Below are 22,850 nucleotides of genomic sequence, written 5' to 3'. Positions count from 1 at the left end.
CTGTGAGGCTGTTCAGTTTATTATTAAAAAAACACACCCTGCATCTTATAAAATGTAATTCACTAAGGGCCTTCTGCCACTTTCCAACCATGGTCTGATATTCTTCATTAAGTTATGAATGTTCCATATCAGTTACCACAACTTTGCTATGGAGATATGAAAGAAAACATTGAAATCAACTTCACCACTGCGTACCAAAGTTCTGCAATAATATTTGCATTTTTTGATACTGGAATACATAGTTTATTTTATCTACGATACCAGAGGCGTCACATGCTCAGGTATATTCCAGTAGCTGGCAATGGGGGCAGAGAGGCACGTGCAGGCATCCTTCCCTCTATAATACCATAAAGTACTTTAGGTGCAGGTCTATTTCAGAGGGTCCCCAGGGCACATCCAAGCTTTATCTACCAAAGAGGGAGCATCAATCCACCAGGCAGGACACCCCAGCTCAATAACACTCATAAAGAGCCAAAGCCAAAAGGCGCTTGCAGTTGCTAATCAGTTGTTACTGAAACAACAGGTGGGCTTTCAGTTTTTGAGGGTCTGACTTTACAGCACAGCTGCCGTCAGATAATTATGTGCGAATCACCAGGTGAGGGGCTTTGGCCACATGTTGGGAGCCAGGAGTACATGTCTTGACTAAACAGAAGTTGTGTGCTTCCACAAAACAGTGCTTGCCCTCCACACAGCTCTGATCATTTGATTGATCCAGCTCCCTGAGCTTGAACTTTCAGGGGCACACACATGACATTGTGATGTTAATAAAGTGTCTTAGATAACTAGGCCATTTACCGTGTTTTTCTCGGGGAGCAGCACAGATGGGAGGAGTGCAATCATTAACCTGCGTAGAGTTTTACGCCCGGCTTTACTGTGAAACTGTCATCTGACCTTTTAACCTACAACAATGTTACTCTGCAGTTCTTTGCTTCTACATGAATACATATAAATTCCCATGCTATTAACTTGGAACGCTTCACATTCACATAAAACATTCCCTTACAGGCAGACCTACCCTAAAACTGCCCAGATTTTGTGATTGCTTGCGGCCCAAGGGAAGCTGTCGTTACCAATGGCTGCTAGGTCCCAACATGGAGAAGATCCAAAAAATAGAGGCCAACAAAGTTTTTAACTCCAAAAGATTTTCTAATCAGCGGTTCCAAGTGAAGGAACATTTCATCAAAAGCTGCCCCACAGCGTGTCAACTCTTCCTGCCCTGGAACTCTCCCATGAGAAGATATACCACGAATATATCACACATACTAGTGCAACAAACACATGGATCCCTGAAGCTCTCCTTTAATTTCCCAGTTGATGTGCTGTCTAGCAGGGGGCTAGAATCCCTGTGAATAGACTACCAGAGCTTTTTTGCTGGAAGCCTACTGTGACCCTTATCACAGCTTGGAACCCTCTGCTGCTTCTTTTCCAGTCACACCCTGTGCTCTCATCTTTTATCCCTTATCACCACACCAAAACTTGACCTGCTTCGGAGACTCTGCAGTGCTTAAACCTTCACTTTTTCGCTCCTTGACGAAGTATTTTAAGAATGAACATATTCTGTGTACATTTCTCAATATTTGGTACATTTTCTATCTTTATACACAATCACCAGGAGGGTGAGGGCTATATTTTGTTACTAGCTAAAATAGTAATTCATTTGCAATTCATTTTTAACTGTTTGTCTGATAGCTTGAGACCAATGGCCCTTGTGGTCAGTGCTTACATTCTGCCTTCGAGGCAGGTCCACATGGGACACTGGAACACGAATAGAATGAGATTGAATTGGTAGAGAGTGACAACTCTCATTCTCTCTTGGATGACTGGCCCATAACTGGGTCTCTTTTGACCTGTCCTGCTCCGTCATTTCTCTTAAATCCAGTTCTTGTCTGATTGGTTAAGAGGAGGGTAGAGAGGGAGGAGGTTTGGGAGAAAATCAAAGTGAGGCCATAGTGATGGCTTCTTTTTGGCAGAACATGAGGTGGAAGCAGATCCTTTGTCGAACAGCTGTAGACCAGAAATGGTTCTCCGCAGTCTCTGTTACCAGCTAAATCTGTTGGCCTTGATGTTGAGCGAAAAGAGGTTAGAGCTCAATAACTGACCATTGTTCAAGGTCTTGTTTCATAGCTGTGACCAGGCCTTGGGACCGTGATGTTATTTTGGTTTTGCAGTTACTTCAGAAGGGGGTCAAGGTAATGCTGGTGGATGTGACATTAAGTGTTCAATGAGCCGTAACCAGGCACTTGGGAGATCTTCAAGCCACTGAGATTCTTCTGAGTTATCCCCTGACACTATGCTCTCATGTTCATCTGTGAAATCTCAATTTACAGGGTGGATGCTTCAGCGGTAGATCTCTTTGAGTTGTGATAATATGCACAGGGAGAACCGTGGAAGGATAGTTTTTTCATAGTGAGCTTACACTTCCCAAATTTGAAGTATACACTCAGTCAATATAAGGTCAGCAGAAGGTGGACAAAGGCACAATATGGGACCAAGTGAGCCTGTTGTACTGTAATGCAGACAGCATGATTGTTGTTGATCCATGTCCACCTGTTTAAGTTATCCAACTGTTGTTTAGAAGGTGCCTCTTGTGTTTGACAAGAATTAGCCAATGTATTGCAGTATTCCTCACTTGTACATGCAGGCTTATAGCTTCCACTCTATAACACTGGACCTTTTCAAATACATGCTGTCTTTGTAGATGAGCATGCGCTGCTGCCTGCCTGGTGCATTACACTCAATGTATGCATGCATGTATGTGTGTGTGTATATGTGGTCATTATATAGAACAAACCTAGTCGGAAGGCAGCAACACGCTGTACACAGTCCAAGGTAAAGACACAGTTAACACGTGACTGTAGAGGTAGTTTGTTTATAAGAGCGAAAGTGGACAGTTACTGCATCAAGATGTAGAGTGCCTTTAGCTCGTTCCTAAATTGGAGCAGGGTTGGGGTGATCCTCATGCATTTGGGAATGGCATTCCAGATTCTGGCTACATAAATGAAGAAGGTATGTTGCGTAGTTCTTTTAATTTTTGCACTTCTTCATCTCCAGTCTGATGCTTCAGTCTCGTCAGCCAGATAGACATCAGTGTCCGTCGTGATATTGAATAAAAATACTACCATTGCACTTGCCTCTTGCTGTCTCCAGTTTTGTTGGGGGTAATTGGAATGTTTGGGCAACAGAGAGCACAGTGATTTGCCCAATATATCAAGAAGAGCTTTGAGGTCCCGCCAAGGGATAGAGAAAGCACTATAGAAATGCTACATTACAATATAATACAATGAAATACAACATAATACATAGTGGGCAGATCTAGATACTGGCTTATGCACAAAATTTCATTTATAAATCATCAGTTAATGTTGGCTCCTCCTTTGCACTTCTGAGGACCATCTGGCGTTTTCCCAAGCTGACCTACTGAACCAAGCAAAATGGGAATAATGAGACCAAAGCCTACCTCCCTACTGAGGAGAAGGAGACCTTACTTGACCAAGTGAAATAATGATATTATTAGACAATATTCTGGGAGGGCAGAATTGATTGCACATCAAACTGTAGTTACAGGAGAGTTACGGGGACCCCTGGAACAAGTACCAGATGCACTCCAATTTCCTAGATAACACTGGCAGTAAGATACTCTGTAATTGTTTACTGACTTCAGTCCAGAGGCCGGCTCTCCAAGGTCAGTCCATGCAGACAGGTTCCATACAGAGTACCTGAATTGTATGAGAAAACACGAGGAAATAGAGGGGTAGAAAGATGTGGTGGTGATGAGGTTTATGTGGTAAGAACAAAAGGCACGGTTGCTAAAACTGGTGCTGCAAGAAGGTAAGAGGGGTCAATGAAACCCATCAAGATCAGGAAGGTGAACATGGAGGAGTAAAATCAGGTGGAGCACGAAGTTGAAGGTAAGTGGGGCACAGCGGAAGCAGGAACAGAGGAAGGAGACCCAGTGTGATCTTAGCAGGAGGAGGAAGAGGGTGCGAGGGAAATCCAGTAAAAAAAAAAAATTTACGTTTGTGTGAGATCAACTACGAGCGAGGTAAGAATACGAGGAGATATACTGAGGATGGATTCTGAATCTAAGAAAAGAGATAGGAATGAAGTAGGAGAGTGTGGAATATTTGGTGAACAGGAAGCCTTGGAAAGTTGAGAGTAGCATATTTCACACATACCTAGCTCTCCTGCAGCTTTGATGTCAATGTTGTCATAGCCACTACCAATCCGAACAATCACCCTGAGAGCTTTGAATTTTTCCAGATCCTCGCGGGTTAGAGTGATGGTGTGGTACAGCATTGCACCCACAGCCTCGTTCAGGACCTGCAGTGAAGACATGCAAACTAGTCTTAAACTATAACATCTCATCTTATTGTCTCAGGTGTATTTCAAAAATATCTTGTCAGACAAGATCCAACACCAAACACCATCATACAAAAGCCTCACCACAGAAAAGATGCTAAGGCGCCACACCATACAAAAGCCAACAACCTGCCTTGTCATTCAAAAGCTGCAAAGTAATGTCATAGCTGCATAGCCGCCAACATAATTCTGCACACAAGAGCAGTAAACCTGTCCCATCACACGAGAGTCACTGGATCCACTAATGAACCTTATCGCATAAGTGCATCCGCATATCTCATCACACAAGTTACACCCATGCAAGTCATCATACATGAGCCTACAAACATATATATAAATGCATAAAATCCATTAGTGCACTAGATAGAGTTTGTTGTTTTTTTGTGGTGGTGGTGTTGATGTTTTCTGCCTTTGTGTTGCTATTGTAGAGTTGTTATATTGTTTAATAATATGCTGTTACCGTGTTGGTTGTGTTGCTGTGCACTAATGTGTTCTGTTAATGTCTTGTGTTGTTTGAGTGTGCTGTGTTGAGTTCTTGTGTTCTATTTTTGCCGTGGCGTTGTACAATGTGTGCTTTGTGTTGGTATGTGCTGTAGTGGGAGCTGATTTTGCAATGATGCTGCAATATTGCCCCCCAGTAACATAGGCAGAAGTGCTGGGGGCCGGTTTTGTTAAGTAGCAGTGCTTGATACTTGCCGGGGGTCTGGGCCGGTCCGACAAACCTACCAGGGCTGCTTTGGGTTCCCAGTCCGGCCCTGGGCCTACGAACAAGTCACATATAAAAAGAGAGGCAAACGGCTTCATACAAAAGTGCTGTAGGTAGGTTGAAAATAAGGAAAAGATCTTCCAGCATATCAGAAATATCGTGAGCTCCAACAGGGGGCAAACAATGTAAGCTGCTAGAAAAACAGCTTGCAAAAAGAAGTGCTAACAGCCACAAAGAAAATTATCTGGCAATCAGGCCTAAACTGCTGTCAATTATAATACAGAAGCAGCCACTGACGAGTGCAGACCTACAGAGCTGCTGATCAATCTCGTACAAACAAAGATGCCAACAAATCAAGTGCAAATGTAATGTAGCTCCTGGGAAGTTACATACATAAATACTCTGGGGCATATTATCAAGACGCAGCGATAATTATCGCTGAACGCGCTTAGCGTGTTTTTGACTATCGCCGGCTATCGTAGGATTATATCGCCATGATAGCGCTGTATTAACAATGCTTACCGCATTGGCGATATAAAATCCAGCAATAGCGGAGAAATGGGCCGACATCGCTGAAAAACCAGCGAAGATCAATGCGAAACGGCGATAAGCTTGCTAATACGAGCATGTGGCCTTAACCCTATAATCCACCTCCCATGTTAAGTATGCCTTAGTCAGGTTTTTATCAGGCATACAATTCCTGTGATGATCGGGGTTTAGAGCGACTTTTGTTATCGCAGGACATCTTTGCTAATAGAGCGAAGATATTTTAGCGACCTTTTCCATGTGATTTTTGTAAGGAACGCCTACCTTGCATGTCATTAGCAATAATTATGGCTGGCATTCAAGGTGATAGAAAAACCGGCAAATAACACCGGAAAGCTGGCGCTAACGCATGTTAGCTCTGGCTTGCTAACAAGGCGATAAAAATATCGCCGCTTTATCTGCAAAAAGGGCCGCTAAAGCGGCGATAAGGCCCTTGCTAATATGCCCCATAGTTTTTACTCCATAGCTGGTTATGTCCTCCAAGATACCCTTTCGTACATACATACATGGTTGCGCTGGGCCTGAATTCTCTGTCACATTTGTTGTTTATTCAATTGATGAACAGGGTTTTGCTTGGCGTGGAGGGGATTTTCCTGACGTGTGTTCAGTGGTCTAGAAGGCATCTCATGTCTCCCTTAAAGCACCAACCACAAATCACTTTTTTGTTATTATAATTGTGATTTTTGCTACTGATACTGTAAAATATACTCAGTGATTTATTTGCTGGGCAATTGTGGGCCTTGTCTGTTGAGCACCCAAATGGTTCCTTGCCTCCCGCACAATCAGGTTGCTGGTCCTTGTTGAAAGTAAGAAGGCGAACATATCATAACATAACATGCGTATTTTTAAACCACATGTTCAAATTTGGGTTTCTTGGCACTGAAATAATATTTCTTGAGGTCATCACAGACTGGAAGAATTGAGGCATACGCCATTCCCACCCATGATCTATTTCACACAGCCAATATGGTTTGGCAAAGGGGACCTTGGCAGCAATCTGGGAGTGTCACACTCCATCACTGGTTCTGAATCTGGGTGCACTGACTGAGCTGTTACACCAGGTGTCACAAGGTTCAAATCTCAGTTTGATCTCCAATCCTCAGACTCACTGAGCCTTGGCTTGTGTCCCTGTGATGCTCCTCACCAAGGAGAAGATTCACTATTACTTTCTGCACTCTCCCTACTTTTTTAATCAACTCTTCGGGGTCTCCCATTGCCAGGGTGTCCCCAGCAAAGGGCAAAGATAGGCAAGCAGGTATTGCCTGTTTGGGGCTGTTAGGGCCAGGTAGGGCCTTCAGCTGGAACCCCTGCTCCAGTGAAACATATAAGGTTATATAACATCATGTGCATCACCCAGCACCCCATACTGCCAATCCATGCAGTCACGCCCAGATCTAGATGACCAAGACACTCACATAGCATTTGCACAACTCCCAGACCTACCCTCTTACATATCCCTCTAACTACCAAACCCTCTCAAACTACAGAACACACATTCCAACTAATGCTCATTACCACTCGCTCTGCAGTACTCAATGCAGCAAAAATTGCAGACCTTATCACCTATCACAAACTTGATACCCTCTTCATCACAGAAACATGGTCCGCCCCCACATCTTTGCACATCCTAGTTGTCCCTTTTCCCTTTTCCCGAAGACTACAGCATCCATCAAGAAGACCGCGCACATAAGAAGGGAGGAGGCCTAGTTGTCAGTTGTCATCCATATGTCCTCTAGGTCCTGCACCCTAGGAAATCAAGTAACACTTAACTCCACAGAGTTGCTGACATGATATTTACTACTCTCTGTAGCTGAGTCCACTACCTTCCATCTCAACTGCAAGCCTCCCGGGCAGAACAAGGACTTTGTTACTATTGTTCATCAGAAAAATCATTGAGAAAGCAGTCTATGTTCAACCCCAAGATCACCATCTTCTGCATGTCTACCAGTATGGCTTCAGATTGAGGTGTAGCATGGACCTCAGTTTCCTGATACTGCTGGTCTTCTCAGCTGCCTTCGACAGTGTACAATTGTACCTTAATATGCACTCTGGAGCCTCGAATGGGCTTCACTCACAATGTCCTTAACTGGATCTCCTTCTGTCTTTCCAAATGACACTAGTTTGTTCACATGGGTACTTCAGATGACAGACCCCTGTGGAGTCCCCAGGGTTCCATACTGCTCCTGGCATCTTCAAAATGTACATGGAGCCGGTTGGTGTCCTACTCACAGATACCAACATCAAGATTCACCAATATGCTGATGGTATACAAGTCTACTTGAAAGTCTCCTCTGCTTCACACATCCAATACCACAAACACTCATTGCACATCATCCAGACCTGGACGTCCAGTGACTACATGAAGCTCAATCTAAACAAAGTCAGAATTCCTGTTATTTGCCAAGAACAACAAGATAAAGTACAAACTTGGCTCACTTACATGAACATTGACGGTTCTGAATGCCAATTTTCACTGAATGCTAAGTCACTTAGATACTCCCTGGACACCAACTTCGCCCTCAATGGAAAACATTACTATATATAAAACAAAAGTGGCCTGGCACCAGCTCTCTCTTCTAAAGAAAATTAAAACATTTCTTACACCAAGTTTCTTCAGAACGGCTGTTCAAGTCCTCAAACTCTTGCATCTAGATAGTGGAAATACCCTACTACATGGTCTACCATAGTCTGACCGGGCCCTTAGAGGCATCTTCACGTCTCATTCAGGGACTGAAGAAGTATGAACAGTTCACATGGAAATATAGAAACTGGCAAGTCTCATAGAGAGCATAACTGCTAGAATGTTGAATATAATGAGTATTTTTGACAGGAGGCAAATAGCAAGGGGCAGGTTTACTAACATTTTGTAGTGGAACAAACCCGTGCAAAATGTTTATTTTGAATTTACTTTCCAGAGAAAAACTTGTTTTGCACTGGAAAGTTGCCTGAAAGTAATGCAAAGCTGTGCGTTGTGCCGCTTTGCATTACTTTAGGTCACAGGAGTATAGAACTAAAGTGGGAAAAGTTTTAAAGTTTATCTAGGCATAGAATGTTTTTATATAGAAAGTGTACCTTCGCAATTCAAAACCTATGCTAGGCATCACACACACACACCCTTGCACTATGGAGAAAGGTATGTGCGTGGCGCTAAGCAGCCCAAGTGTGCACCAGTGCTAGGGAAAGCAGATCAGTGCCATATATTATTAGATATAGCACTTTTCTGCTCTCTCCCTCATACACAATGCAGCACAGTGCAGACAATTTGGTTGCCGCACTGCGTTGCATGAGGTTTTAGAAAGTATACACCCAAGAGCTGCTAAAAAGTCACATTCCAAAACAGCTTCTCACAGGTCACTTTAACAAGTATTTGCAATGCGATAGGCCTCTCATTTGAAAGAAATTTAGCTATTGGCATTGTAAATGACAACGCCTTTTATTTATGTGTTTTGAACAAGTGGTGTGTAAACATGCACTTTGTACTTATAGTTGTTGCTTATGAGAAGCAAGGCGGGCAGTAACTGCGCCTCTTTTACTGCTAGCCTTGCTTCTCGCAAACAAGGACTATAAGTACATGTTATGTCATGTTATGTTAATCACGGATTTATAGAGCGCACAGCTACTGGACAGAGTGTCCCAGCGCTATGACAGTAGAGACAAAAGCAAAGACTGTGCAGCCAGACATTTGACTGAAGGTCGCTGATTAAAGTAGCTGTTGAAACATCCAGGTTTTTAACTGCTTTCTAAACTCCAGAAGGGAGGTGGTCTGGCTCAGGGGGAGAGGCAGGGTATTCCAGGAGCAAGCTACTTGCACCTGAAAAGACCGTCCTCCACAGCGTGCTCTACAGAACCTTGGCCCACATGCATCAAGCTAAGGAATAGTGATTTCTTAATAGCGATTCTTAATGAATCGATATTAACGAATCGCAATTCCTTATACATGTAGCTTTTGCTAAAATATTAGCGATTCCTACACATTCCTTAATTGTGAAACGCAAATTGCGATTCGCAATTAAGGAATGCCTAGAGGCCCATAGGAATGAATGGGACAGTGTTTGCAATTTGCAATTACCAAATAGGTAATCTCAAATTGTGCATGCAGTTTCAAGGGTGCAAGGAGGCCAAAAGGCCTCCCCGATGCACCCCCAACAAAGGTAAGCATGCACATGTGGTGCACACACATGCTCTAAGGACATGTGTATGCGCCACATTGCACTTTGAAAAAAGCATTTTTGTGCATTTTTCAAAGGAATTGCAAATTACCATCAACTTGACGTTGATGGTAATTTGTGATTCCAAATTGCAAAAACGCAATTTGTGAATGCATAATGCGTCGCATTTAGGGAATAGATGTTTCCGATTCCCTAACTGCATTCGCAAAATAGGTAATCCCAAAAATTGGGATTGCCCGCTTTGCAAATGCCTTTGGGCTTGATGCATCGCAAATAGCATTTTACTGGTCGCAAACGGGCCAATTCTGTGAATCGGCATATTTCCGACCGGTAAAATGCTTGATACATATGGTACATAGTATGTGTTTACGCATCGCTTGCAGATTTTTAAAACACATGCATAAAAGGCTTTGTCATTTACAATGCCAGTAGCTCAAACTTTCAAAAATGCAAGACCTATTGCTTTCCAAATGCTTGGTTAAGACTGTCAGCTTCAGTGCAAACTTCCTCCACATTTAGATTGCTTCCGGTAACAACAGAGGCACAATTCAGCAGCTCGGGCTTCAACAACTCCAACTCATGTCAGTGCTGTGTGAGTGGCCAGGGCCTCTGGTTGGCTGGGGACGGAAGGGGGTGCAGTCAATCCTTTTAGACTGGACTGTTCCCATGAGGCACAGGGTCAGACTGATTTGCATATGGCCATGTCTGAACTGGGGTGGTGGAGTGAGCTAAAGAATGATGATGGATTAAACCCAGATCAGTTGACTGGGGCTGAGTGCTTGCAATGTTCAACACTCCGTCCATCATCCCCTTTGGTTTTGCTTTGTTCGCCCTAAGTTGGCAGGGTATGCCCAGACGTGGGTCCCTTGCTCACTTTGCCACTGGATTCAAGCTAGCCTGGCTGATGACGGCTGATTAGCCAGAAACCGGTCCCAGGATGCTTGTTTCCGGTACAGGGAGGACATGGCTTAGCAGTTGGGCTGGACTGTTCCCATGAGGCACAGGATCAGACTGATTTGCATATGGCCATGTCTGAACTGGGGTGGCGGAGAGAGCTAAAGAATGATGATGAATTAAACCCAGATCAGTTGGCTGAGAGTGAGTGCTTGCAATGCTCAACACTCTGTCAATCATCCCCTTTGGTTTTGCGTCATTCCTTTTAGGGCTGCTGGCTGAGAGGCAGATGTTGCTTGTCTGGGAATAGCCAGAGCTGTTCCCTTGTCAAAAAGGCATCTCTTCACATCGAATGCTCTGTGCTGTAACAATGGTGAGAAGGAGCGATCAGTTAGGGGATGTGACGCTCACCCCTCCTCCGTGCAGTGTGTGGGGTGGGTGCATTGTCTGGGAGTGTTTGGCAATGTGACATCCCCTGGACCTGCGTAGAGTGCAGCGTCTCAATCACTGACGTAGCAAGAGGACCACAGACTCTCGCAGTTACTGCCAGCCTTGCTCCTCGTAAGCAAGCACTATAAGTACAAAGTGCGTGTTTACACACTGTTTGCAGGTTTTCAAAACACATAAATAAAAGGCATTGTAATTTACAATGCCATTAGCTCAAGCTCCCTCAAATGCAAGACCTATTGATTTTCAAATGCTTGTTGAGCTCTGAGACAGTGGCAGCAGCAGCCATAGGAAGGCAGGGACCGTGACACCAGGGCGTGCATTTCAAAAGCAAGAAGGAGGAGGAGGCAGCTGCAGCCAAAACAGACCCCGGTCTCTGAATGCACAGCTATGTGGCAAGATAATAGCACGATTTAAAGCCCTGTTCACAACAGAGCTCTGTAAACCACGAGCACTGGTCTTGAGTACTCCAGATTAAAGAAAGAAATAGTGCTCACAAGCTCTGAGTAACAACACATGTAACAGGGGCAGTCCTTGAAAATGGACAGAGCTTTTAAAGCCCATATCCTGAATACAGAATGTATCGCAGAGATAGCTCAAGCGCTGCCTAGGCGAAACCTTCAAGGCGACCTGCGAGTTCATTTATATCATCGCTGCCAACTTGTTTCTTAAACAAGAGCTTCACACAAATCTCATTTAAAAAATAAAACTGCAGAAAAGTCATTTCCAAAAACAGATGTTGTCAAGTAAAGTAGAAAAATGTCTGCCAGCAGGTTTGATACAAAAAGATCTGCTGAAAGGTCAAAAGTAAATTGAGATGTTGGGAAATCACATACAAAAAAGCTCACATGTGATGAGAGCCGCTGAACATCCATTTGGTATGCGGGCTGCTGGCAGTTTACAAACAAAAAGAGCTGCTAACATATCAGGTAAAAAACAGGCCTACCCAGGGCCGGAATGGCTGTAGCGGGCATTGGCAGTTTGACCAGGAGGCTGGAAGGGTGAGGGCCGGATTTGGAGCTGTGGGGCCTGGTCTTGTTACAGGGGGCTGATTTTGCAACAATGCTGCAATATCGGCCCCCAGTAACAAAAGCAGCAATGCTGGGGGACGGTTTTGTTAAGCAGCAGTGCTTGACACTTGCCGGGGGTGGGGGCCAGTGTGACAAAACTACCATGGCTGCATTGGGTCCCCAGTCCGGCCCTGGGCCTACCAACAAGTCATATATAAAAAGAGAGGCAAACAGTTTCATACAAAAGAGCTGTAGGTAGTTTGCAAAGAAGGAAAAGATCTGCCAGCATATGAGAAATAGCGAGAGCTCCAACAGAGGGAAAATAATGCAAGCTGCTAGGAAGACAACTTTTGAAAAGAAGTCCGTAAAGCCACAAAGACAAAGTTCTGACTGCTATCAGGTCCAAACTGCTGTCAATTTGTTGTGATCATTCAAAGAGCTGCATGAGCCTGGCAATTGTGGTTACTGTTCATAATGGTGCCCAATGGAGCATGTCTCGCCTGGTGAAATTTCGGGGCGACAAATCCTTGTTTCCATCATGCCCAGACGATTTGCCTGGTCCAGATTTGCCCAAGTGTGTTCCTCTTCCGAGTTTACATTCGTGAGGTCCTTCTCCAAGGTCTCGTTGTCCTCCTAAACGTTATGAAAACGATTAAATTTATTGATCTAATATGTGATATTTTTGAACTATATATGCCATGTTATAACTTGCGCATTTTTCTTATTCTCATGTCTTCTTTCTTTTTCTTCCGTTCTTCTACTTTCTCCTTTTCCTCCTTTCCTTTATATTTTCAGTAAGGGGGATGTGTTGTGATCATTCACAACAGCTGCATGAGCCTGGCAATTCTATCTCCATCTCGTGTGAGACAGTTACTACCAGGAGAACTGACTAGCCGGCAGCTGGAGTTGGTGGCTTGACATTGAAAGAAATAAAAGTCTCTGAAACCTACCAGTGAGTGTCTCCTTAACACAATTCTCATACAGAAGCAACCACTGACGAGTATGGACCTACAGAGCTGCTGATCAATTTAGATCAATTTCATACAAACAAAGATGCCAACAAATCAAATGCAAATGTAGCTCCTGGGAAGTTACATACATAAAGATCTGCTGCCGGCTCTCATACAAAAATAGATGGTGACAAACCACATGCAAAGTTACTGACAGTTCACATGCAACGAGTGCTGCCAAGAGGCCACACACAAACACCTTCTGCCACATCATCTACGAAAAGTGCTTTTACCACATTACATAAAAAGTAAGGTCACATACAAAAAGTACTGCCAAGTCATAGACAAAAATATCTACTTGGCAGATCTTTTAGAAAAATATTTGCAAACCGATCTCATGCAGAAAGGAGCTTCAACCCAAGAGGCACAACAGTCGATTTCGAACAAAGGGGAGCAACAAGATCTCATAAAGAGACACTACCGGGTCTTATACAAAACACCACTGCCAATAGGTAAATTACAAAAGAGCAGCTGTCAGGACACATAAGAAAGAATTGCTAGATTGTTGCATACAGTGAAAACTACCTATAGATCACCTGCCACAAAAGACAATGTTGTGGCACACATGTGAGACTGGAAGTCACAATCCTAATGTCTTCCAGGCTAAATTATTTCATGTATGTTGTTCCTTCTTTAGTCACATATGCACTAAAAAAGAGACATCTGAGGCAGATACAAACCTTCTCGTGGATCTCTTGTGTAGACTGCGCATCACAAAATGCCACTGTCGCCAGGTCCTTCAGAAGGGGCATCTCCACTGTACAGTCCCGCCCATCTAGCAGCGCTACTAGGGGCCGTGGTTGCATCGGGCCATTTACTACCTGAGGGCGGATACCTGCAATGGAGGAAAGCAAAAACACCACATGAGCCAGGCACCAGCACAGCATTGCACCTGCTGCTCTGAATTAACGAAAGGGGCTTGCAGGGTCCACACAAGGAGTCAGAATGTATTTGATGAAGTTCGTGATCATCCCGCCAAGATTGGACTCGACTCAGCGAAGTATTTACATTAATACCCTCTCAGAATTAGGCTGACTCAGTCTGACACAAGCAAACAAGGGCCAGGAGGTTTAGTTTACTCTCTCTCTCTCTCTCTCCGTTTAATGTTTGGTGTAAAATTGAGTATGGGAATAACGCAGAACAGTTGATATAGCTGTCAGATTTTCCGTATGTTTAGGGGCACTATTTTGATGCTACAAGTTTGCCTCTGCTTGACATTTTCATGCCTCATTTTAAGTACTTGGGACACACACTAGTAGGCTATAAAAGTTACATATTTTCTGTTTATAGTGATACATGCAGTCTGATATCATATCATAAGGATAAGGAATGGGGAAGCGCAACCCTGTAATACCTGTCCCTGCTCCAGTCCCAAAGCATAAAGAAGTTATAAAACCCCAGCTCCCTAGCTTAACCGCTATAGATCGCATGCTCCAAAAAACTATAGGGGTGGTGGTCAATGCCATCGAAAGTACTGAGCGTCGTCTCTCGCTTCCTGTTGGCTCTGTGCCCCCCGTACTCCCTGCAAATGTATCGTTGTTCTCTACCAATTCCCAGGACTCGCTACTGGCACCGTCCTTTATTGCTCTTCCAGGTGGTGGTTATCCCCTGATGTTACAAAATTTAACCCCCACGGCGGTCAACTCATCCCCAGAGACTCCCCCTTCCTTTGTTAGATTATCGTTGACCCCTCCCATTTTACAAACCCAGGCTACTGTTGATTCCTCGTCTCAGGTTGGGGTTCCTATCGTTAATGGGAGTTGTAATACGCCTGTTAATACTAGTTCAGCTTCTGATTCGCAGTCAAGTGTAAGCAGTGATAGTCCTAGTGTAAGAACTAGAGGGCAGATGGCTAGGCGTAAGTCTAAATACGCTGCTAAAGATTGTCCAACTGCAAGAAGATGTAAGGGGTTAACGGAGGGAACCAAGAAAAAGAAAGCGCCCGTTAGAAATTGTGCAACAAGGGGCAAGATTACTGAGAACAATGCAGCTAGGGATGCTGCGGCTGTTACTGAGGCCCAAGGTCTATTTCTTGATGCATGCTTTCAGGAAAGAATAGAGACTCCCCTGGATAAATCCCTTGATATCCAGGAATGCAACGATCATGTTAGTGGTAATACCATCTTACAGTGCCCCCCATTTCTGAGAGGGACATGCCCCCGATTGCTTGCATTGAGCATATTCTGAAGTCTTTTATCTTGCCTTTGACTGAGAGGTTGAAAGAGCTAACAGCAAGACTTGACCACTTTGAACAGGGAACTTTGGACAACTTTTTTTCCATAAAGGCCATAATCAAGCTACATTCTAAAAATAGCCCAGGAGTAGATGCTCAGAAACAATCTTCACTGGTAGCCCCTTCTGAAGTGGCCAAATGCTTATCTATAAAGCTGGATGGCGCCTTAGAGACCCCGAGTGGAACTAATCCCCCGGAGAGAACGGCGCCAACGAGCAAAGCTCCAGCGATAGCCATAAAATCAAATAAGGCTAGTAATCCAACGCTCCAGTTACCATCCAAAGGGGATAAGGGGACACGTGATAGCGCACCTACCCAGGTGCCGAAGGACAATCTGAATTGTAGTAATATAGAGAGACAAGGCAATGATCAATATTTAAATCTTGACCTAGCTCATAGTAGAGAAATTAACCCTCCATGCATTAATTTGCCTCCAGCTTGTATGCCCTATGTAGCTGTATTGGTAGGAGTCCCTTTAAAGCAGGGAAAAACGGAATCATACACTGACCTTAAAAAAAAAAGTTACATTTTGGCTAAACAATAATAGGCCACTTCCGAGGGGCTTAGATGGCAGGATTATTCTTGTTAGACGAGTTAGCTGGGTGGGAAGAAGGACCAAGGACATCCAAGGGGATTGTATCCTAGTTAATTTTAAAGACAGTAGAGTAGCAAGGACTATTGTAGCCAGCAGAACAAGCATGGTGAGGGTGGAATTAGCACCCGGGATTTGGGGTATTTTTACACGCGGCCACTAAGCTGGTATCAGAGACAGAGCATTGGCAACCAACTGTGGGGAGGGCAAGTTGATAACATTGTATTCTACCCAAACCCTGCTTTTGCTAGAGGAGATATTCACCTCGGAAACAATACCAGGTATTGACACAGAGACTACTTGCCTTTGAATCTCTTGTCAGCCCCAGATGATAGCAGAAGGCCCAATGGGTGCAGGTCCCCAATTACTTCTCCTGGGATTTCTCCTAAACACCTGTTTTCAGCCCAACCTGAGGTAATTTATAGGGGGGGTAGACTCGAGTTAGCACCTCGAGTGGAGGCAACCAGTAATTGCATAGCAATTGTGGGGGAGTGTGCCAATAATTCTACCTCCGGATTTGGTCTATCGCATTGCAACAATATATCTGTTACCCCCCTGGGGACTTCCATCTTTCCAGCAGTTACTTCTGTCCGGAATAGCAAGGCTTCTTCATCGCATGCTCTTCCGCCATTATTTATGGCAACTGATTCTGGAGGTGAATCACCAACACCACTTAGTGATCACTTTATCTGTCTGCAGAATAAGGTGGAGGCTGCTGGGCCCAATCTGAGGATTATGAGCTGGAACATAGCAGGAATTGCCAAGAAAACAGCTCTTCCAGACTGGAATACCCTGGTGGAGTCTTACACTATATGCATTTTACAGGAAACATGGAGCCTTGAACCTAACTATAAGGTCGGCTATTTAACGTATTTTTTACCTGCAGTTTTGCCACCATCGGGGAGGGGTCGGCCTTCGGGAGGCCTCCTCATATGGGTGAGCATTTCCTTGGGCTGCAGCATCACCCAAAAACATAGTATCTCACCTGATATCCTTGGGATTTCACTGAGAGGATTAGGCAGTGGGAGGTCTCTTGACATATTTAATGTATATGCCAGGGGCACCAAAGGTAGCTCTTTATCCCCCACAGTAGCACTGCTGGAAAAAGCTCTTGGTGATACCTGTGATGGTACACAAGTATTGATCGCGGGGGACTTTAACTGTACGTTTGAGCCCCTTGCGGCTGAAGACATCTTAGATGTCACTGAGGATGATTCCAAGAGGGGTATACCTATACTAGCGATCCAACCAATCAAAAGATGGACACAGAGGGCGATTCAGTTGAACGCTATGACCCTGGAGTATGGCTTACGAGCACTAAATGGCAGAACTACTTCAGATCCTTTGGGCGCCCACACATACAAGAGGGCGAATCATACGTCTAGGATTGATTACATTCTCCTTGACTTATCTCTTTGGCGATTTGTCCTAGATATGGTAGTAATACCCACTGTAGACAGCGATCACAACTTCCTGTCTTTAACCCTAAAGCATCTTTGGGTAAAACATAATAGTTTAGCTTCACCATGCAACCTAAAGTCCACATCTGTAATTATTCCATCTAATTGTGGAAGGCGCCTCAAATGGCGCAAAGTTGCCCTAGATGAGGCAAAAGTTCGGGTTATAGGACAACTTGTGGATGCCTCGCTAAGTGAGATGGAGATGTACTCCTTAGAACATTCTGATCCCTCTAGAGTTACGTCACTGTTCCAGGAGACCCTAAAATCGGTAGGTAATCAATTTGTGGCGCATATACATGGGGGTAGGGTAACAGGGCGCCAGAGGCCCAATGTGAAGCAGGGATGGTATACATCCAAATGTAGACAGAAGAAATCTGCCCTTATTGAGGCTGTCAAGGCGAAGTCACAACCCCTGATCCAGCAAGCCAGGAAAGAATATAACTGGGTGGTTGCAAAAGCCAAAAAAAGAGTGTGAGGATGCATATTGGCATACACTTAGAGAGGCCAGTGCTGGGCGGGATGCTGGGCGCTTTTGGAGCGCTATAAGGGCAAGGAACAGGCCCGATAGCGAGCTCATTACTTGTAATATTACTGGGCAGACCTGGTTTGATCATTTTTCAAGCCAGTATTCTTGTCAGCTAGGAATCGCTATTACTTCCGCTCCTTGCAGCTCCCTAATACTGCCTGAAGAAAACACCTTATTCCCATTTACAGTTAAGGAGGTTGAATACGCGATTAGCTGCATTGTCCCCCAAAAGGCAGCTGGCCCTGATGGCATCCCTGGGGATCTGCTTCGATCTAATCTGCCGGAATGGGGGAAGCTTATGCATACCCTACTCACTGCAAATGATAAAGGTGCCGCTATCCCCGAATCCTGGAAGGGGGCTGAGGTCGTCTCCATTTTTAAAAAGGGCCAGAGGGAGGACCCAGCCTATTATCGCCCTAAAAGCTTATTAGATTCGACCCAGAAGGTTGTGGGGAAGGTGCTGCTTGAGAGAATCCTTCAATGGGCTAATGATAATGAGATTCTCTCTGATTATCAAGCGGGTTTTAGGGCTGGCACCGGCACTATAGAGCAGGCTTTCAGGTTATTGTCGATTTATTGGAAAGTGGTTGTCATAGGCAAAGGCAGTCTTTAAATTGCATTCATCGACTTAAAGACTGCCTTTGACCTTGTGCCCGGAGGACAACTATGGAGTGTGCTGGCAGATATGGGGATTCCACCTAATATCTTGTCTATTCTAGTGAGGCTACATGAAGGTAACTTCGCGCAAGTGAGGTGGGGCACCGAGGGGCAGAAAACGAACAGGATACCGGTGGGGAGAGGGGTCCGCCAGGGATGTGTTCTTGCTCCAACCCTTTTCTCACTATATATGAATGGGGTTGTTGAGCATCTACCCGAAAAACCATCAGATGCACCATCCCTGGCAGGGGAGCGAATCCCCACCCTCTTATTCACCGATGACACGCTCCTAATATGAAAGACTCCGGTAGGCCTCCAAGGCCTCCTAGATAATTTTCAGGCCTTTTGTGACCAACGTGGCCTTGTCATAAATACATGACCAAGATTCTAGTGCTAAATCCCCTGAAAAAACTTGGGCGACCCCCCGTACTTAACAATGTATCCCTGGAGAGGGTCACTGTATTCGATTATTTAGGTATCCGTATCTCAGATACCATGCAGTGGACCCCTCATCTCCATAAAATGCTGCTAAAACATAAGAGGGTTACAGGGGTGCTGCATAAGGAGCAGCGATCTTCCACGACCCGACCTATTGCACCTGTTATTGACATTTATAAGGCTAAGGGTGTTAGTTCTGCCCTCTACGGTGCAGAGCTTTGGGGCACATCTAACACAGATCTATTGACAAGGTCTGAGAATAAATTTTTGAGGGGCATTATGTCACTTCCGCAGAGTACCCCAATGATACCCCTGTTGCTTGACCTAGGTTGCCAACCCATCAATGATCTGGCAAAACTCTGGCCGTTGCTTCTATGGGTTAGACTGTGGCGAGTCCCAGAACTTGCCAAGTATGCGAAGGGCCTAGCGGAAGTAATGTCAATGGTGGGATGGCATAAAATAAAATGGCTTAAAGATGGTAAACATCTCCTTGGTAAGCTAGGTCTTAGTCAAGCCTGGGATAGTCTGTCCTCTCCCCCGAAAGCGACTATAAAGACCCTCTATTGGAACTGGGTTACCAATAGAGTTAGTACTGACCCAACTCTTGGCAGGCTAACGGAAGAGTTCCTAAGACATAAGGATGTTCCATCTTGGGAACTCTAGCTAGATCTGGTATGGAAATCCCATGATAGGGCCCTATATTTTAGATTTAGGGTAGGGTCTCTTCCAGTGCCGCTTTAACTGCCCATTGGAAGCCCCCATCCCAGACAAGTCCTTTTTGTCCCGTTTGTCAAATTAGTGTAGAGACTGTACCGCATATTCTGTTTGTCTGTCCGGCCTATGTGCGCCCAAGGCAAGCGTGGCTTAAACCTATATGTCGGTGTATGGGCACTAGGCACTCAAGTGAGGCACTCCGTATTCTAACATCAGACACCCGGACATTGTACGTTTGTGGTCTTTCAAAATTTTTATCGTGGACATGGTCCATTAGAGCCAAAAGGATAGCATCTAATGTTTAATTTGCTTTTTAATTGAAGGATCAACTTTAAATCTTACATTTTTAACTTTGTTTTTATTCTCTTTGAAATGTTTTGGAAAAAATGTCCATAATTAACGGTTAATTTAAATTTGTTTTCGTATAAATGTCTTTTTGTGTTAATGTGATGCTTTTATGATTTGATTTATCGAAATAAAGCCTTTGACTGACTGACACTAGTAGAAAAATTTAATTAAATGAAGAAATCTCGACTCTTTATCCTTTCAATTGCGGTGCCTAATATTCTGTGTAAAAGTAAATGTATCAGAAGTCATAGGGAGAAAACAATATATTAACTGCTCACACCTAAACATGGATAACCTGATATTTCTAAGTTATTTCCTTCCAGGTCCAAGCCCACCTTCTGTTTTTGTGACTTAAAACAGAATTCCTACGCTTTCAGTTTTTCAATTTTTTTCACAGTGAGTAGTAATTTGCATAATTGGTGTTATCACAAAGATTGACATCGAATGAATTTCGATTTCAATGACTTCACAAAAAGTAATATCAGTGACTGTGGTAAAGTTAATAAAATAGCACCAACACTGCGCTGAAATAAGCACATTACCAAAACTGCATTTACCTGGATAATACATGATGGAGTCCAAATTTAATGTGCAATCCCCCAACAGGAATAATATCCCCCTTGAGGCAATACGAGCAATAATGGCTTTATAAAATACATTATTTGCCGCTACCAGCATGTGGATGAACAGCACACACTATATGCATTAGGGCTCCCTACGAAACATGAGTCGATGACCTCCAAACTTATGGTCCTGGAAGGTCCTAGGCAGCATTTGCATAAATGGTTGTAGGCAGAACTGAATATTATTTGAAATAGACAGAACATAGGAATCATTAATGTTCCCAGTAAGAAATAAGTATTATTCCTCACTGATAGCAATATGCACTAATGGCCCAGGCATCAAAGGGATCAGATTACTCAGATCTCATTTGACTTAGTAAGTATGTGCATCCATGGACAAAGACAATATTATACATTAATGGTCCCAGCCAGTGATGTTTGTCAATGGCCTCATGCATGGGTATTGACAGACAATAAAAGCATCAGTGGCTCCAGACTATAATTAGTATGAATGGCCGCACACAGTACATGCATCAACTAGTAACAAGCATAATTGGGGCACAGTATTGCATGTGATATACTGCATGACAAAAATGTTGCAATCACTATACAGACTACCACTATTTCATGGAGGTCAACAGATGTGAGGTTAAGACTAGTACACTTTTTCTTACTTATATATATTTACCTTGATGCTGTAGTAGTAGATAGTAGGTGATATAGTTGATGCAACGTTTTTGTAGGTCGATATAATTAACCTTTACATTTTAACATACAGCCATCAATGGTCCCATACAGTACATGCGCCAATGGCTCTAACGATGAGCTTTAATTACCCTGAGAAATAGCACCAGTTGCCCCACAAAGTACAGGCATTAATCGCAGCACAAAGTGCATGCATCAATGGTATTACAGAAACAGTTCACACACATTTAACTGTAGTAATGAGTATTTGGGGAAGCCACACAGTACACGCATGAATGGCTTAACACAATACATGCATCAATTGCCCCAACAGTAATGAGCATCAGTCACTCCAGGCAGTAATGAGCATCAATGCTCCTAGGCTGTGTCGTGCATTGTTGGTCATAGGCTTTAAGAGGGTAAATGAGCCTAGACTACACCATACATCAATGTCTCTTAGCTGTATCAAACATCGATGGCAACAAATATTAGGGGTCAACAAAGGCCCTGGGCAGTACTGAATATCAATGGATCAAAGCTATAACAAGCATCAACGGCCACAGGCTGTGTTGAGCGTCAACGCCCACAGGCTGTAATGAGGATTAATGGCCACACACAGTACATGCATCCGTTTGTTATTAGACAGTACCAAGTATGGATGGCCTCTGGTTTAATTAATGTGCACTTGTGACCCTAGACAGTCAGGAGGAATAACTATTCAGTGTAGTAATGTATTAATGGCCCAAAAAAGTAATAATCATGGTCAGCAAAAAAGGTTACTAAACTAGCGCAAACATATTGACTAATCCTTACTTCCGGTACTGAGCATCGATGGCCCTAGGCTGTAACAAACATTATTGGCCCCCAAGCTATAATGGACACCAGTTGCCGAGGCTGCAATAAACATCAATGTCTCCGGCTCTATCAAGCATCAATGGCACCAAACACAAAGGATCATCAAAGACCTCAAAAGGAATCGAGCATCAATGGCTCCAAGCTGTAACAAGCATCAACAGACAGAGGTTGTTTTGAGCATCAATGGCCCCACACAGTACATCCATCAATTTGACCTCAGAAAGTTGCAACTGTAGATTGCCTCCAGTATTGATGAATGTGCATCAATGACCCTAGATAGTAAGGATGATTAATCATCCCAAGCAGTAAGTAGTGCAGAGCTATAACTAAGCCTTAACTCAGGTATTTCTAAAACTATAGGCTTCAAAAATTCCAATGTGCAATGTTCACAGGTCTGCAATGTTTCCCTCTTCCAGGCACAGATTGTGCTTGATCCAATCTAAGGTGGCCATCTTTCCATGCTCCTCAATGACTTTTCAGTCTCTGTGAGGAGCTGCTGTTGACTCACTCTACTGGCACAGACCACATCGAAATGTAACTTAGGGGTGCGCTACAGCACAGTGACTCACAGTGCCCTGACAGTGACCAGACCTCAGTGTCAATGGTACGTGCAATGCCAGTGTGGAAGTTCACACCAGG

The 22,850-nt window shown here is 44.0% G+C and overlaps 1 protein-coding gene across 2 annotated transcripts in view; it reads right to left on the bottom strand.

Moving 5' to 3' along the window:
- Positions 1-22,850, bottom strand: part of CTBP2 (C-terminal binding protein 2) — a 150,276-nt gene that overhangs the window by 60,811 nt on the left and 66,615 nt on the right. For both annotated transcript variants that reach the window (XM_085601469.1, XM_085601479.1), the window contains exons 2-3: positions 13,822-13,976; positions 4,176-4,320 (exon numbers count right to left, since the gene is read on the bottom strand). In XM_085601469.1, coding sequence (XP_085457595.1) covers positions 4,176-4,320; positions 13,822-13,976 — 300 coding nt within the window. The remainder of the gene's footprint in view (positions 1-4,175; positions 4,321-13,821; positions 13,977-22,850) is intronic.

This window comes from Triturus cristatus, chromosome 1_2, assembly GCF_964204655.1.
Source record: "Triturus cristatus chromosome 1_2, aTriCri1.1, whole genome shotgun sequence".
Classification (NCBI taxonomy): domain Eukaryota; kingdom Metazoa; phylum Chordata; class Amphibia; order Caudata; family Salamandridae; genus Triturus; species Triturus cristatus.
This window is presented reverse-complemented; position numbering and strand designations above follow the sequence as displayed.